This window comes from Carex rostrata, chromosome 21 (assembly GCF_964058835.1).
Source record: "Carex rostrata chromosome 21, lpCarRost1.2, whole genome shotgun sequence".
Lineage (NCBI taxonomy): Eukaryota > Viridiplantae > Streptophyta > Magnoliopsida > Poales > Cyperaceae > Carex > Carex rostrata.
In genome coordinates, this window is record NC_135938.1 from 2,752,724 (window position 1) to 2,772,508 (window position 19,785).

A 19,785-nucleotide genomic window follows, 5' to 3' on the forward strand; every position below is an offset into this window, starting at 1 on the left:
AATTATCACTTAATTTAATTATGTCTGATGTCAGATGCTTAGAAAATGCACAAATTTGATCATTTCTGGACCTACAGAGCGTCCGGTGCTTTTGTAGCACTTCTTTTGTGACATTTTGTGCAGTGTGGTTTTTGTTGCACCTCAATAATTTTGGAAAAAAAAAAAAAAATTCCTCCTGAGAGAATTTTTTTTTTCAAGTTGGAGGTAATGATCTAAAAATTTGTATAGATAAAAAAAAAAGGTTTTTACAAAGAAACCTAGATGGCTGACGCTCCAGTCCTGTGCAGGGGTAGAGCCAGACTTTCTGATTATGACGGTCAATCATATAAATTTTTTATGCTGTGAATGAGGATCAATTTATCATATTCGTAGCATTTTACTCTAGATTATATAGAAAACTGTGTATAAATATGAAATTTTTGAAAAAACAAAAAAATAGAGGTCAATTGACCCCATTGACTCTTACTCCCTCTGCCTCTGGACCTATGTACACATATGGGTCCAACTTTATTTGCAATTTGTTCTCATTGTGGTCATGTCATCGCTACATTGTCTATTGATACTTTTTAGACCCTAGTCTATTGATGCCTCAACCCAGCTCAGAAATGTACGTTCTCCGCCGCGTCATTGATTAGTATAGCTAACGGCTTTATTTGGTCGGAGAAAGCTCGTCAATTTTTCTCTTTCCACAGTACCCATACACTAGATGTCTAGGTTGAATCCACTAATCTCTTAGCACTTATCTCATCATGAAACGACCGTCCCACCAAATGCGTATCCTCTGTATTAACTCAAAAAGGAATATTTTGAGTTAATGAATCTCAACCGTCTGATTTAAAACGGAGCCAATCCGATCAGTGCTTAAGATATAGGGGGCCCTTTAATATTAGTGTGGATCTAGTCTGCACAAATTTTAAAACAGATTGGATGATCAGGATTCATTAACTCAAAAGATTATCTTTTGAGTTAATGTAGAGGATGTGAATTAATTCCCATCCCACCAGAGCGTTACAATTGTATTTCCCATATGAGGTGGGGTATATGAACAGATTCACAAAATGTGATTCCATGACTCCATTAACGGAGCAATATTACACAGCTTGCATCCTTGTGTCACCGTACCACCTCTTCCGACAAGAACCTCTTGGAGTGAGAATCCTATCTTGCAACATTAACTATAAATATGCTTTGACTTTTGGTGGAGCCTTATCCCCCATATAATAGTTTGTTATAAATTGACCGGACCCCTTTGTCATGTAGAAATTAATAGATATCAAAGCACAAGAAAACTTGCGGATGCATGCTATTGCCAGATGGACCTCCCAATCCATTGTTCAATGGGGTCCGGATCCCCCAAAGTAACCCAATTGTTGGGTTTTGGATCGAGACCGTCTGATTTGAATCTGTCGCTCAAGATTGTTTCGTGATTCGAATTCATATCTCAAAATGTGTGCGCCTACTTTGGATAGATTATCACGGATTTGAATTGGACGGTTCTAATTTAAAACCCAAAGATTAAGTTACTTTACTGGATCTGAACTCTTGAATAGAAGCAGTTGCGGTAGGTCACTGACGAAGTTGGATAGTCATCCCTTATCTTCAATCAGTGAGACCGCATAATTAGATACCATAATAGTATAGTAACTCACTACAAAATTGTCACTGTATGCAAGAATAAAAGTGTTTTTTGCCGACTGTATTTTCGCAGATGCTTATGTCGGTAATACTGATACGTTCAAAATTAACGAGCCAACTCATCACTAACTCGACTCAAAATTAACAAGTTTGAGCTGGGGCCTAGCTGGCTCGCGAGCTGGCGAACCAGCTCGGTCCAAGTATGAATTTGTGCATTGGTATAAATTTGTGTGAATTTAGTATGCGTTAATTTATTTTGTGAACTGTGTTTGTATAAATTTGAAGATTTAGTAATTTAATATGTATGTATTTAGTTACAAAATTAATTTATGACAGTTGACTTTATAATATATTATCTAAAACATTTGGGCTTTTGGCCCACGAGCTTTCACGAGCTGGCTCGGCTCGCTCGTTGCCAAAGCAAGCGAGCCATGAGCCACTTTTTCAGCTTGGATCCAAATGTTGGCTCGCTCATGACTCGCTAGTTGCTAAAACGAGCGAGCCATGAGCTTGGTCTAGCTCGGACTGAGCCGGCTCGTTGCCAATCCTATGTGTAGCCTTGAAAATAGTCACTTTTTACCTTTACAGATAATTGACCTAACTTTATAGCATACTTTTTAGCAAACTCTCTGCTCTTGTTGCACATTTCATAGTCATTTATTAAATAGTGTTTCGTTCTGGCATCCTAGCATAGTGACAAATGAATTATTCGGGAATAATTCGGATACAATTCAAAAATAATTCAGAATTATCCGAACCAGAGATCTCAGTCCTGCAAGAGAGCAAAAATATATATATATATATATTATGGAAAAAAATTGTGAATAATTCGTAAAATTAGAGAATTATTCGGGTTTAATTTGGTCAAAGTTCGGCCAACCGAATAATTTGGCATTCGGTTCGGCTTCAGAAAAAAAAAACGAATTATTCGGATATAATACGCGAATCTTGTCACTATGCGTCCTAGTTCAATGACCCGTAGTAAGAGAATGGTGCTAGAGACAGTGGTGGAGCCATAGTGGCACAGGGGTAGGCAGCTGCCTACCCCTGGAATTTTTCTTCTTCTTTTGACTAGGTTCTTCGATAGGTCTTGCATATCCCTGAATTTGATTCTGGCTACCTCTGGATTCAATTCGGAGTACCGATTGTCAGTTCATATTTTAAAGATGGTTTGTGAGTCGTTTAATTTAATTAGGAAAGAAATGTATTTTTAAATTTTTATTCAATTCGGCAATGCACATGCAATTTTACAACCGATTCGATAGGCAGAATGCAATTTGGTAGGCGGACGAAGGCGGAAAGAGAATTATGAAGGCGATTTGAATCTGAACCCGTTTAAAAAAAATATTCGAACCTGATTTCTGCCCACCCCAGACTCAAATCCTGGCTACGCCACTTGCTAGAGATTAGTTTAATTTAACTTCTGAGTCATAGTGACAGTATAAAATTTGTGATTCTAATATAATACATTAATAATTCAATATGGTTTGTTCTCTTATTAACACACTCAATATTCCAAAATTCGAAAGTTGTAAGAAAACTTAAATTTTGTGAATAGTTCTGTTATAAATCTAGAACAATTATTCATAAGATTCATAAGATTCTTGAACATATAAATCATCCGCAAATAAATTCGGAGTCCATTCAATTCAAATGAAATATTAGCGTTCGCCATTAAATGAGATTAAAATAAAATTGGATGCGATTGCGATTGCGATTGCGATGGATCCAATAATTCTCCCTATGGTCAATCATCAAGTTAGAGAGAATAAACTATTGATGTAGGTGAGGTGATGTGATGTGATGCAATCGTCAGGTAGTTAGGAGATTACAAATGACACTAGATCTTCTGTGGCACTAACTTGTGTGGCAACATATATGAGTATGTACAAAGGTTCGTTTTGATTCTTTTGATTGCAAACTCCTGTTAGGTAACAGGTTACCACCAAAATGCAACACGTGCAATGGCGTACAAATTAAGTCGCATTACACATTAGTATCAGTAGGATTATCCGATTATGTGTTAATTTATATACATATTGATGTCAACGATCAATAAAGATTCACGTTTAATTTATATACATTTGGAGATGATTCACGTTTAATTTTTAATGCTTCAAATTATAATTATAGTAGGTCCACTTCAAAAAATAAAGATTGAGATTATGATACGCATAGCACATATTGATCCGTACTTTGGATCAATATTTCTGTTTATAAGTTCAATTAATAATTGATCGATGTGAATTGTTCAAATAGCTTGTACTTTTAGATCAAATTTTACATTTTGTTTAAATTTTTTCTGAAAAGTGGAAAATTACTTAATCTAAAAATTCTAAACTTTTCAAACCAGTGATTTTCTACGTATTTAAAAGAATATTAAAATTTTCTAAAAATGTGAAATTTAATATGTAGATATATTTTCATATGAAAATTATATTGAACTGTTCATATCGATTGCCTGAACTTTAAAACAAAAATATTAATTCAAAATACAGATTAATAGCACTGTGTCTATTAATATAGCCAATATTATTAAATATGGTTTCTATGCAGTATGAGGAAGGCCACTGCATACCGCATATGCATATTTATATGTGGACTTATATATGCAGATTTTAAAATAAGAATTTATATATATATAAACAAGTATGCAGTAATATGTGGTAATATGCGGCGATATACGGTAATATGTGGTAATGTGGTAATATGTGGTATGTGATAATATGCGGTAATATTTGGTATCATACAAACAGGTATGTGGTAATATGCAGTAATAATATGCAGCTGCATGTGCGGTAGTAATATACGGCTGAATATGCGGGCGAATATGCGGACGCATATGCAGAACTACATATATTGACTGAATACAAATTTCTATACAAATTACAACTGAATAAGCACATACGGACGCATTTTAGTACACTTGAATATAACCTCACTCAATAATAAAATAAATTATAAATGTGAATACTGAAATTTAGTCAAAAAGTAAATTTCGCTTTGGAAATTTCGTTTCTCCTTTAGGAAAAGTTTGGATTGAGGACCGTGCTCCTGTTGAGACAATTAATTGCAAGACATTTATTCCAAACAATGATAACAAATTATGTAAAGTCCTATTCAAATGTCTCCTCCTAAAATTCCCAAAATGTGTACAATTAAAAGCCATAATAATTACTTCTATGTTCTTTCTCTTTCATCTACAAAACCCAACAAAAGTATGCATGTCCTTTTGTTAAAAGCTATAATAATTTGCTTTTTTTCTTTGCTTTTTTTTTTTATATAGGCTAAGATACTGGGTATGGACTTTTTCTTTTCTTTAGTTTATTAATTTTTTTATTTTTAGGTTTCTTTGGATTTTACTTTTTTTTTTAAAGATTTCAACTCAAAATTCTATACCATTGTAATCAAATGCAGTTATTATAAATAAGGGCATAATCCTTATTCTTTCTCAAGAAAAAAAAAGTGTGTATAGAGGTGCTATCGGGTCGGGTCGGGCCCGGGTACTATTATATTTCGACCCGGACCCTAAAAGTGTTCGGTTCCAAATTTTGATCCATATACTTATTTGTTTCAAATCGGGTCGGGTCCGGATCCGGATACCTATCTACCAGTAGATATTTCGGGTCCAGTCTTTCGGTTCCGGGTAGATAGATACCCGTAACTTGTTTGTGAATTATCGGGTCCGGTTCGGATACGGGGCGGTTCCGGATCCAGAGCGAGTATAGGTCACAACTCCAAAGTATTCGAGAAATTATTTACATTTAAATATAATTATAATTTCTTAAACATCTCATATAATAAATCATTACAATATAAATTAAAAACTACTGCAAAATAAAAATTATACTATTAATCATGTTTATAAATAATAAAATATATCATGCTACATAGCAAAATAAAAATAATAACTCTAAATTATTAGTTGGTTGTTGGTTGTTTGGAGTACTCATGGTGTAACAAAAAAATATTGAATTCAGTTTTTTGTTAATAGCTTTTGAATTCAGGAGGATGGAGGAGATATAGTTTTTAGAAAGTAAAATATTAGAGATGATGATTTCCTTTTCTATAATTCAAAAAATCTATGAATTGAATGTAATAGAAAAAAAAAGGTATAAAATAAGCTGGTTATGGAAGAATAAATTTGACAATCATGTGTCATGTGTCACATGTGTATAATATAGAACAAAAATTAAAGGGCGTAATTAAAGGGCTAGTTAAGGATCTAATTAAAGGGTAGTGTAAAACAGTAGCATAAATTTGGTTAAGTTTTATCAAATTATAGCTCAGCTGAAATATATTATCTAACACAAAAACTTGATGCAGAGTTATTAATATATATTTTATCGGGTATTTATACGGGTATCGGGTCAGGTCCGGTTATGAATCGGATAATTAAATGATACCCATATCCTACCCATTACAGTATCGGTTCCGGTTCAGATCCAGGTCGGATATTAAATTATTAATTTTGTACCCATACCCATAATTTAATCGGTTATATTTTTTAAACCATACCCTATCCAAATTAATCGGATCCGGATCGGTTCTGGGTCGGATCCAGTTCGGTTCCGGATCGGATCCGGGTAATCGGGTAAAAGTAGCACCTCTAAGTGTGTATGTCCTGAAACTAAACTACTAAAGCAATTAATTTTTGGTTTGAGATACAAAACAATTTGAGTTGTTGGATTGATGCATAAGGGTATGTGTGGTTGCAAAACAAAAGAATAGCTAAAATAGCTAAATTAATAAATAATTATTGTTTGTCTTATTAGAATAGTCAAATCTTAAAATTCTTAAGAATAGTCTATTCTAATAAGACAAAAAAAATAGATTTACTATTCTAGCTATTCTAACCCAACCAAACACCGAAAATGCTATTCTGAATAACATAACTCCAAGAATAGCATATTCTTAATCCAACCAAACACACAGGCTATTCTGAATAACATAACTCCAAGAATAGCATATTCTTAATCCAACCAAACATATAGGGTAGAGGCTGGAAGTCGCTATTCTCTTTCGCACAAGATGCGTCCTATGCGGTTGTATTTATTCCTTGAGGTACAAAATAGATATTTTATTCTTTATTAAAAACATAAAAAGTCCATCGGACTCAAATTTAAACTTGGGTTCCTCTACCATCCTGACTGCTTTAAGATTCGTGCGCGCAAGATCAGCACGAATCTTGAAGCGAACGCACATGGCTATTGAAGCGACATGCATAGATCTTAATACGATGCGTGCGGATCGGAATTACTTTATGAACCGTGTGCGCTAGATCGGCATGAATCTTGAAGCGAACACGCACAAATATTAAAGTGACACGCACAGTTCTTAATGCGATGTGCGTGGATCAGATAGTAGAGGAAGCCTTCAAAAACAAATTTGAGTTTTAATGTAAAAGACAATAAAATGGGTAAATTTGTGTTTTTTTTTAAGTTTAGAGAGAAATATATAAATGTAATTTCAACTTTTAAAAAGAGAAATATATAATTTTCAAGTTTTTGAGGGGTATACGTGAAATTCCCCCTATAAATAAAATTCTTATCCTCATTTATGATTCTCCAGCTACTACAAATTATTGTTCTACATTATGTAAAGTTTTTTTTTTTATATTATCTTATCTCGGTAACGAATTATCTCGCATAAGTTAGGTATTATATACCTCGTACCAAGCACATAGAATTGATCATTATTTATTTTAATAGATTAGCTTTTTATGTTGGTTGCATTGTTTTACCGTTTCACCAATGGATACAAATAGCAATTCACGTGTATGCTGGTTTGACGATTGTATCCATTCAATTCGGATCTTATATGGGAATCGTACGACGCTAAGCGTCTCAAGATTCGTCTTATGTACCTATGTTAGACAAATTTGGTTTTAATTGGACCAATATATATGAAGTTCAATTTACAAATTGAAATACAGTAGAAAATATTATTGAATATGTTTTTTGTTTGAAGAATGAATTTATGATAGATTTTTTTTATGATATTTAGTAATGTATATTGGTATCTATGAAAACGAAGAAATGAATTGTGTTTTCTATTGGAAAAAAAATTCTTAACTACAAAGAAATTTTTTTTTACTAATTATTTCTATGGTTCAATATTATTGGCTAGAGAACACTGAGATAAGATTAAAGAGGTGATATTTGGTTGGATATCGGAAGAAGATGTTGATTGTATATATACCTCTAGACTACAAGAATGAGACAATATCTGTAATGATATAATGATGTAAATGTGATTTTTCTATTAGTGATGGTAATATTCACCACAGTATACCGATAGCATTCCTCGCAGATACTGTCTCATTCTTGTAACATGCAGATTTAAAATTTGAATAAGAATTTCAAATGATTATTAATTTAGTTGAATGGCTTGATTCTCAAGTATACTAAAAAAAAAAAAAAAAATTAAGTGCCGAGAATGGAACATGTAATAAATGAATCCGGTATTGAACGATATCGTGAGGCGAAAGTTGCCTGTGGGATGCGAGAAGTCAGATCCCATAAAGTACCTCATTTTTTTAGTTTTGATTTGGACCTGTGAGTTTGAGCTGCTCTAACACAAATATTAAAGAGGTCCGTGCATTCCATCTAGGGGTGGCAACGAGCTGTTAACGAGCGAGCTAGGTCACACTCATACTCGGCTTGTTGGCGTATCAAGCTGAGCGAGCGAGTTTTGATTTTAGGTCCCGAGCTAAAACTATTGCTCAAGACCGACTCGTGACTTGTCCGAGCGAGCCGAGCTAGCTCGTTACTAGCTTGGCATATTTATAAATTTGTATATTTTCTTTCCTGCTATATCTTAAATTTTCATAACACATCTTATCAATTATGGCTAAAACAAAATAATATTTATATGACTAATTACTGAGCAATACTCTTAATTCAACTATAATTAAGCAAATCAACTACTATAAATTAAATTTATAGCTAAATTCATACATACAAATATATCAAAATTCTAAATTCATACAATCATATTCACTAAATAAATTCATGCATATCAAATCAAACAAATTCATACAAATTAACTTAGTTGCTTGTAATTAATTCACACGTATTCTATACAACATTACCAATCAACTTAAACACAGTCCAAAGTGCAATTATCACAACACTGGCTATAACATCCATAGATCATAATATCCCCAATATGAAGTGAACGGATCCGATTAAACTATTAAACTATATATATTAAATAGCTCGTTAACGACCGAGCTGGCTCGTGCCGAGCCAGGCCAAACTCAAACTCATTAATTATGGCTCGAGTATGTAGCGAGCGAGCTAATTTTAACTCGATCCACTAACGAACGAGCTGTTACCGATCGAGTCACGAGCGAATACCAAACGGGCCACGAGCCACGAGCTTTTTTGCCAGCCCTAATTCCATCACGGGCCGGATTGGCCCCAACTTTTGATCGGACGGTAGGGATTAAAACTAAAAAAATAAGTTACTTTAGAGGATACGGACCCGTGATGCGATAGGTATATATGAGGGCGTACTATTCTAATTGGATTTCCGTAATTTTTTAGCCGTTAGCTAGTTCTGTTATTTTAGGACTAGTAATAGTTTTTTTTTTTTTTTATTTCAAATGAAACAAGCAGTACAAGCCTTTTTTTTTTTTAATAATAATAATAATTTACACAAGTTTCATCACTTCAAAATTATCATTTTGAACACTATTCCCTTTTTACATCTAGGTGTGTCAAGAACCAGTGACTTCGGCTGCCAGGTGGGAACAGGAATGGGCTTGGGTTTGGGTCCAATTTGACTCCGAGTGATTTTTTTTTTCCCACGGACACAGTGGCAGCCGAACAGGCCCTAAAGGAGTTGTATTATTTTGTAACATTATTATTCAATAAAATACTAACTTCTTTCACAGGAAACAAAAATATAGGGCTTATAATTTTTAATGTTGTATCAAATTGACATTTTATGCGGTTCAAAAGAAATGTAAAGTCACAATAAGCTACAGTAAATGAAACATTTTTATCTACTTGTACAGCGACCCTTTCAAAAGTTACTATACTAAGCAGGTTGCTATCATGATACAACATTGAAAAATATATAAGACAGAGACTTGCATCATTTTAATTAATATTAAAACCAATAAAGGTGGAAAGTTTTGATAAATTCTGAAAATATCCATGCTCATTGATATCTCCTATTCAAAGATTACTGATCCTAAAATTCTTATTTTAAGTTATTAGGTGGACAATGATGGCAAATTAATCAAGGTCTAAGCAATAAGATTTTATGAATAATACATGTATTAATGGTGTGTAGGAAGTTTGCACACATTAAACCAAACATTACAAAAGTTGGTTAACAATTAAGAATGAGGCAAGTATTTCATATATGTCATTTTCTATCAGATCTAAATTAGATAAAACTTGTTGACACGGACACACACAAAAATGTAATTTGTACACGTATATGTTTGCATCGTGCAAATTAGTGTAAGAATAGTGCAATTAGGCAATCAATGTTGGTTAAATAGTATAGTTAGTTAGTGGGTGCGGAGTCTTTTCTTACAATTAATTATGTAAATAACCTTCCTTATCAATATATTGTTAGTGGCAAACTTTGCCGCAGACCTTCAAAAAAAAATAGTGCAATTAGAATTAGTATATGATAATAGAGAGAAAATAGTGATTTTTGAATTAGTATGGAAATAGTGTGTAATGTAGTGTTATTCGAATTAGTAAAAAAGTTGTTTGATATTGTACATTTGCAATAGTAAATAGATGTAATCTCATGCGAGCGAGATAGTGGAGGGCTGATGAAGATGAAATAGATAAGTGAGGCGCAAACAAATTATCACGATGTGGAGATAGCAGGAATGACATCAACTTTGTTAGATCAAAATTATATTGGTGGAATTTGAGAAAAATATATATTTTTTCGAATAACAAAAAATATTATTTAGATGTCCATATATAACTATACCAAATAGTAGTTATTTTTGGATTAGCTACCATATATTCTCATCAATCCAAACATGGACTAGCTATTAAGTTTGGAATATTTTATTTATTTAGAAATAAAGAAATGAATTTAAACGAAACAAACACTTTGGGTGCTGAAATTTGGAAAAACAGTTTCACCGAGACAGTGCCTCGGCCCTCGGTGGAGGGTGGAAACATGCTATGATTTATGAACCTTAAAATCTAAACTCTCCATCTTCACTGAGGCACTGTCTCGGGGGAGCTGTTTTTCAAAATTTCACCATCCAAGGTACTTGTTTTGTTAAAGTCCATTTGTTTATTTTTCTAAATAAATAAAATAATCAGTTTGGAAGCTCATATGGTCCAAGCATTTAATGTACAACATGTTCATGTATTTGGTATATACATAGAAATAAGGACTTCTGAAGTCCTATCATGACAATTTTCTACAATGGAGTAACTTAGTGGCAAACTGGCAACCAGTTTCCAATCAATTGATTACATGTTAATTATGTGTTTTGGGTTTTGACCTGTAAATTTATTAGCTAGCTAGGTTAAATTGTTAATGAAATGATTTTATTTTCTTGTTCTAGACTCTTCACCAACTTTGTAGTGTCATGTGTGAAGTTGTGAACTCTTGATATTTTTACGCACCAAATTAAATGTAAATTATGTAAAAATTTCAACAATTTATAGACCTCATATAAATTTAAATTTTAAAATTATTAATGCAATTTTGTGAACGAAGTAATGTGCATATGCATCTATGCAATTTACAAAATTGTGTTTCTTAAAATTATACAATGTCATCCTCCATGATCCCTCCTTGTTAGATATATATATACACACACACTCATTTAGTATATTTTATAATTCCGACAGTAGGTGGTCTAATATAATCTTTGGAATTCCAACTAATTGTCAAGTGATCCCTCCTTGTCATATTTTATATACATGATCATATAATCTTTTGATTCCAACTAATAGGTGGACTAATCGATCAATCGTCAAAATAATTAGGCTAAACAAAGTATGATAACTATCAAATTTGAACTAAAACCAGAAAAAAAAATAAAAAAAATCACCTTAGCACCACAAATCAGCAACAAACTAGCATTCAACACAACAATTAATAATAACCCTAAATCTCATGCTCGAATTGAGTACCAAATCAGCCATTACCCTAAATTATGCCCCAAATTCACCCGAAATTAATCCTAAATCAAACAGTACCAAATCAGCAATTGATTGGTGAATTTCAGTGAATTTCATAAAATCCAATTCAATTCAGTGCATTTCAGAAAATCGAATCAAAATTCAATAAAAATCAGTGGAATACATGGAAAAGAGATAGTGGTGGATCGGACCTGCTGGCTCTTCCTCAGACCTTCCTCGATCAGTCGGGTGATGGTCGTGCTGGCTGCTGACTAGTGCAGAGAGGAAGGGAAGGGGGCTGCTGGCTGCTGACTAGCGGTGGTGCGGTCGCTCCGTCTAGCGAGCTGGTGGCGCAACAGCTACAGTGAGAGAGAGTACAACGAGAGAACGGGAGAGAGCGGCTAAAAATTCGATCGGGTTAGGGTTTGGCGCGAGGGAGGAGGGTCTGCGCGCATTTGTTTTTTTCGGAAAAAATACTTTCTTTGACCGGTGAAGGCGCTGGTCGCAGATACTGTCGCAAATAGTCATCGTCGTAGTTGTATTTGTTTTGTTTTTTTTTGGGAAAAACAACTATCTGCGACCGGCGGCAGCGCCGGTCGCTGATACCGGTAGCTGAAAAAGCTTTCTGCTGTAGTGAACATAATGTTAGAGGTTGATGGAATGACGGATCAGTTCGGTTTGAAATTGGCTCGAACTATAATTATTAATTAGCAAACCACTAATAAATATATACTAGAGACTTTGATACTATAAAACATAAATAAATATAAACTCATATTTCTCTTGATTGAAGTCAATATATAATATTATTTTTCTTAAACATGTTTCCATTTAATTTGAACCAATATTTACTCTTTATTTTTAACATTCATATATCAGTTATATATGCATATATAGAAATATTTTATGAACTTAACTAATTAGATTCAAATTAGGTTTTCAGCTGTACATGATGCTTTCTGTTTAATTTGCTTGAGAAAAAAGATTCCCATAATTAAATGACGTGGTATCATTTAGTGGAGACTCCAAACTTAAAAATCAAATAAATTTATTACTTATAAATAAAGTCATGTAATTTCATATACACGCTTTAATTAATGACGAGCTTTATTATCATGCATATATATCGATTACGCGCGTAAGAGAAGAATCATATTTAGCACTATGGACTAATTATGTATTTGAGCATCTACATCCCAGCAACTCAAGTGAGTTTGTAAATAACAGTTTACCACTTTTTAAACATTAAAGTCTTTTCTAACTCTCACATCCCTCAAATTAATTCTAGAATTTCTATTAAGCCACATCATTAATAAATTAATAATGAAAAATAATTTGAGCCAATTATTTTGACCAGCGTGGAGTTTATAAACATGGTAATTGTTTTTGGATTGCTAATCTGATGTGTCAATTGCTAATATAATTGCTGGGTTGTATGACTATTGCTTATTTAGTAATTGTTGGAAATAATTGCTTAGTAAGAAATTATTTTCTAAATATGAGTTGGCCAAGTGTTTGATTGATTGTACCAATATAGGGGTGGATTAATTGCTTAATTTCTAAAATTTTCATAACTGCTGTTTAGCAATTAATTTCAATTGCTGGATTGGAGATCGATGCTCAACTTTAATTTCATACATAGTTTTTAAATAAAAAAACTCTCTCACATCTCTGAAACTGAATTAGAAACTGTTACATCAAATTAAAAACTCTCATAGTACCAAAGATGTAGATATTATTCTTCAATTACACAAAGAACACCCAGTGACCCAATACTCCAATAGCTATCAAAGAATAAAGCAACATATGAAGGGACAAAATCCTATTCGTATCAGATCACAATGGATCTAGAAGCTTTGTGCTATCATGCTTCTACGTCACCATATTCGGTGAAATGCAGAGATAACCCTAATTAAATTTGTACAACATATATAATATATGAACGGCTTAATTAAAATTTAAAGCCTATATTAAGACCAGAAATCTATAATTTACATGTATTATTTGATTTACGACTTCTATTTTGACAATTTTCTACGCCAACAATAATAATAAAAGTTTTTTTTTTCTTCTTGAGAGAAAAATGAAGAACTATTTAAGCTTTCCAAATTTCAATATTCACAAATGATTTCATATCCAGATTTTTGAACCTGAGAATCTGAAACATCTTACATGAGACCATTATGCTTTTCCACTAAATCAAAAATTAATACTTATTTTTTCCAAGGGTTAAAACTCCTATAATTTATATAGAGTAAAGCTAATATACACTTAAGTGTACCGTACTCTTAAGTTTAGGCCGTTCGATTTCTTTAAAAGTCGTACTTTCACAACTTTTAAAGAATCTGCACGACTTTTAAAGAAATCGAACGGCCTAAACTTAAGAGTACGGTACACTTAAGTGTATATTAGCTTTACTCATTTATATATATATATTTGTTTCATTTGCATATCATATAAACTATTTTTGAGTCTATGAATACAATCAAATGCTAGCTAGCCTAGGTGGTGAAAATATACAATATGCAGAGATTTCCATGAAGTTACTAAGTAGAAAAGTACAAATCTGTCTAAATCTTGTGCACAGCTAAATTTCAATTCAAAAGGAAGTTTGAAAAGGGTTATTGTAAAAGCACCAATAGACAAAGAAACAAGCGAAGGGGCCTGAACCCAGACATATAAATCTGGGATTTGGAAAAATAATTAAAACATGGTTGTACGGAGACACATCAAAAGAGGACTTGTTGTCGGATCTCTTTTAAGGAGGGAGAGGGAATACTAAGAAACCACATAATTTCCATTGTTTCAAACTCATGTTTTTTGTTATCGCTGATAGTTATAGAGAGAGAGCGATGGACTATTGACTAATATGTTTTTAAAAGGACCACATTTGAAACGTCGAGCTAAGTAGTTCAGTAAATTAGTTATATATACGTAGAATATTAATTTTTATTATTTTTTATGATTTATGAAAGATAATTAACAAAAAATGATTTAAAATATTAACAATTTTCTTTCAATCAAAGTGCTACCGAAAACATATTAGTCAATCTCTCTCTTTCTATATATATATATATATATGAATAAGTACTGTATGTTATCTCAATTAATTAAGTTGCAAGTTAGAAATATATAATAATTGAATGAACATGTGGTAATATATATGCATAGTACAGATTGATCCGTGTTACGTATTTATATCTCTATTTTTAATATTCATGTATATGAAAATGTGGTTATACATGTAAATCAAATTTTATATATTTTTCTTCTTTTACTGTTATTTAGATCTGTAGAAACTCCGTTGCTGAATGTTCTGGTCCGATCTGTAGAAACACACGTATGACACCGAATGTATAAATGTATGATAATATATTTTTCATATTTTTATGAAGGCATGTGGATCGATCAATAGTTAGCAGAGAGACTTAATTAATTAATACTATATATATATATATATATATATAACAAGAAAACCATGCACACCAATAATGAAAACAGCAGCTTCAACATAGCCCCCACACCTAGAATTAAGTTAGATACGCACGCACCTCAACATATATATAATTATATATTCTACTGTTCTACTGTTAGTCTTCTGTAGCTAGTACATGGAAAATTAAGTTTCCCTATTTAAATTCCATATCAGAATTTGCTTCCTAGAGAGCACTAGCTCAATTGTGCCCCTGCTTCATGAAGAAAAAACAAAGAAAAGCTGTCTCATAACTCATAAGCCGATCATCTCCAAAAAGTTCCATAGAAAAGACGAAAAGAAATATAGAGAGAAGAAGACAGTACTGCACTAATTAAGATGTGAAAGAAATTAATAAAGATGATAACACAAAAACATATAGAGATATTGACGGTTTTGTAAAAGAGGGTGTAGCTTCTAATCACATGATGCTTGTACAGTGATTTGTCATATTTTGTTCACATCTTTGTCGGGTAATTGTGTGTTTAACTTTAATTTTTTTTGTAAAATATGATTTGATTTGAATCAACCGTTTGTTTAACCTAAGTGATTAGTAATGTGTTTGCAACATTTTTTAACAAAGAAGAAGCTAGATGAAAAGCTATAAATTAAAAGAAAAATTTATTTAGCAATAAAGATGGATACTACAGACAACATTTGAAATTGAATCAAGCAACAGAAGCATAATGTTGATAACAACCACTAACAAAAAAAGAATAACTCCAAGATATATATATATATATATTTGAAATAAATATTCATAACAGTTATAGAAATTAAGCACAGGTAGATCTTGTTCGGCTATCAGATAGGAACAGGAATTAATGAGTTTGAATTCGGATTCAATTTGAAGGACTGAAATACTATGCGTGTGGGGGAAAAAAATTACTCTGAATAATTCTTTTTTTTTTCACGAACACAGTGCTCGGCCAAACAAGACCTAAGAGAAAGCAAAGGAAGGTACATCCTCTCCATCCATCCATGTGTAAAATTTGAAGCAAACACTGAATTTCAAGCATGAAAGAAAGAGAGAATAATGATATCTTATTGTCGGGAATTAATTTCAAGTTAATTATGTTCCCCACTAATCTTTTTTACAATTAATTATAATTATCCTAATCTTCCAAATTGCCCCGCCTTTTTCTCGCACCACCAAAAAATCACAGAAGAATAAAAAATAAAAAACCTAAAGTTAAACAAGATTAGAATTAAAAAATAAAAATGGAGAGAATTTCTATCATGAACCTCCTGACGTAGATCCGGCCTTTTCCTTAGCCTTCCTAGTACTAACACTCGGTGCACTTGGTGCACCAGTAGCGCTCGTTGCACCGACACTAGTAGCACCGGTACCGGTGGTAGTAGTAACACTTGCAGAGGCCGTAGCTCCGATGGACGGCTTTGTTTCCTCCAGAGCAGCTTGTTCAGAAGCTACTGAGCTCTCTGGAGGAGGAGCAGACGTAGTTCCAGAAGAAGAACCAGGAGGCGGGCCAGCTGGGGTCCGCTTTCGTTTCTTCTTCTCATACGGTATCCCTCGTGCTTTGGCCTGGGATTCCCGAACCTCCCGAAGATACATCCTGACCGCACGCGCAGCGAATGGGTTCGACTCGGGTCGGCCCCCACTTTCCTCATAAGCCGCTCTGAGTCGTCCAATGAGAGCATCGAGCGATCCCCATGCTTGCTTCAGTGGACAGGCGCACGGCTCAGGCGGGTTTGGTTTCCCAAAGTGAGGGCATGACTCTGCATGGACCTTCGTCTTGCCGAATTGATCCAAGTATCTCAAGAACTCGATCACATGTGCACCGCTGCACCGTTGGAGCGTAAGGGGCGGTTTGTGATTCCTAAGATATTGAAGGAAGGTGTTCCAGTCACGGCGCTTCTGCGATTCGTACCGGCTCGGTGCCTGGGCAGGTTGTTGTTGTTGAGGCAGTGGTTGGGGTCCACGTGGAGGTGGTTGGGTGGAAGAGGATGATGGTGCCTCGGTTCCACCAGCAGGCCGGGTTGCGGTACTGGCAGAAGCGGAAGCGGAAGCAGAGGCAGTGCCGCCGGCATCCGGGGCGGGGTCCATGAATGAAGGATGAACCCCTCTCTAGGAACTGTACACGAGAGGGGAAAGAGAGAGAGCAGGGGAAGGAATTCTCCTTCTTCACCAAAGTGAAAATTGGGAAGGTTATGTTTTTGGGAGTGCCATGGAATTGTTACATTCCCGTTTGTTTTATGCTTCTACCTTCTGTACTAATTTTTTGTTTTATTTATTTATTTTAGTTTTCAATGAATTTTGCTACGAGCACAAACACTGAATAACATGCGAGCAAGCAAGTTCGCTTATTCAAATCAGTGCTGTAAATAACGTCCATTTAGGTCCATTAATCGACTGATTAGTCGTTGACGATGACTAAATGGTTATGAATTTTTCTGATTAATCAGTCGATTATTCTCGGTTATTCTCGATTAATCGCTTGGCGGTACCCTGTCCATATGACGACAGCATACCGTTATTTACAACACTAATATAAATAACGTGTCATGACTAATAAATATTCATGTAAATTTTGCTTTGTAAATAATAATAGGTTGTAATTAATATATAATAAATGTTGTATTTACGGTCTTTAATAAATATTCTTTAAAAATTGATTTTTTTTTTTTTGAAAAAGTCAAATATTTTTAAAATCTGTATTGTTTGAAATTGTCAATATATTTTTTTGTCACATGATCTCACCTCATTATAATCATTTTTTTATTTAAAGTCTAGTAAAGTTCAAAAACACTAGCTGAGCTTAAGCTCATACTATAAAAAGAAAGTTAATAATGTGCTTAAATCATAAGTAGCATAATAAAACATTTTTTTTAATTTATTAATTGAACTAAGTTTTTTTAACATAACATATTATAATTAAGAGAGGGTCACTTGACAATTCTTTATTTTAATAATTCTGACAATATTCAAAAGTGTAGTATAATTTTAAAATCCAATATCATAGACACAATCTACATCACCGTAAATCGATTTGAAACTGCATAAAATTTGCTTGTCGGTTATATATCTAATAACTGTAACAACATATTTTAAATTTAGTTTCTGTTTTTAATTTTATTTGAAAAAAATTGAAAATTTTATTGCCAAAATTGTCAAAATAACCATTATCAAGATATCTGCATTTGCAGGTGCAATTCACCAATAAAGATATTAAAATTCTTTATTTATATTGGCAATTTTTATTCAAAAATATATTTCCAATATTTATATATCTTAATTATCCATATTCTTCATAAACAAGATATACATATAATATATAGTAGTGTGGTAGCCAAGAAAAAGTTTCTATGAAGAAATATTGAGTACACAAAGCAATTCACTATTTTATGCTATTAGTACATTACCTAACTAATATTTAATCTCTTTGCTATTGAAACCGCATCCATTATATTTATGTTGTTGTTGCACAAAAATAAATCCCTAGAATTGAATTTGGTAAGGTGCAACTTACCAAAATTTATATAACACAACATAATTAGAGAGGGGATAATTCTCCACACAATAACTTTTTTTTTTTTTGCAATTTTTGTGTAATAAATTGTGTGTTTGTCACCTGTTGCTTGAACAGTGTATAGTTGCTGTTAATTGCATTAATTAATTCAGGTAGTATACTATTTGAAATGCTCAATAAGGAAATGTAGTCATTATCTTATTTTTACTTAGTCACCAAACGGTCCACATTTTAGTCCACCTGATCTGAACCCACCAAAAATTATTCCTTGCTTTCAGACCTTGACAGATGATTTGACAAAATAATTTCGTCTTGTTTTCAAAAATTCCGTCCAATTTTAAATTTTTCTTCAAGGTCGAAATTTTATTTCATAATTTCAGGCCAACTTTTCAAAAATTAAATCCATGGTTTTAGCCTCTTCAAAATCGCAGAACAAATTCACAATTTCATAAAACCGCAAATTTAATTTACGTTTTTAGGCTAAAACCGTAAATTTAATTTGCGGTTTTATTTTTTCTGATTATTTTTTAATTAAACAGAAAATAAAATTTTTCTAATATTTCAATACAAAAAATAAATAAATTATAACATTTTTGTTTAATTAAAAAGTAAAAAAAATCTAAAATCTTAGCTGTTTTGGATTTTCAAAACCTAAAACAGTAAAATATTTTGTGGTTTTAGGCTGAATTTACGCAAAATAAATTTGCGGTTTGAGCAGATTTCGAAATTTCTCAGAATGGAGTTTAGATTTTGAAATTTGATATTTTTTATATTAATAAAAATTTCGGTAATATAAACATAAGGGAATGATCCTTATTGTTTCTAAAAAAAAATTAAAAAATTCTACTTTTGAGTCCCGTTTGAATGAAAACAATCCAATTAATTTCTGGTGGGTTTTTAAACCAATGAATATATTTTTTCCATAATATGTTTGGTAGGGTTTTTTTCCCAACTCATCTTGAATTGTATTTTCAAGTGCATTTACAGCCAAAATTTAAAATGATGGGAAAACATTTAGTTTAAAGCAATTTTTTTTTTCAAAAGCTTCTGAGGTATGTGGATGGTTTGA

The 19,785-nt window shown here is 32.8% G+C and overlaps 1 protein-coding gene across 1 annotated transcript; it reads right to left on the reverse strand.

Moving 5' to 3' along the window:
- Window positions 1–16,229: 16,229 nt before the first annotated feature.
- On the reverse strand, window positions 16,230–17,422 carry LOC144573206 (uncharacterized). Its single transcript, XM_078322918.1, has one exon. The coding sequence runs from the start codon at window positions 17,291–17,293 to the stop codon at window positions 16,466–16,468; it is 828 nt and encodes a 275-aa protein (XP_078179044.1). The 5' UTR covers window positions 17,294–17,422; the 3' UTR covers window positions 16,230–16,465.
- Between the last annotated feature and the right edge of the window lie 2,363 nt (window positions 17,423–19,785).

Excerpts from the sequence above, each read along its gene's own strand:
- LOC144573206 (XM_078322918.1), bottom strand. The coding sequence starts at position 17,293 with ATGGACCCCGCCCCGGATGCCGGCGGCACTGCCTCTGCTTCCGCTTCC.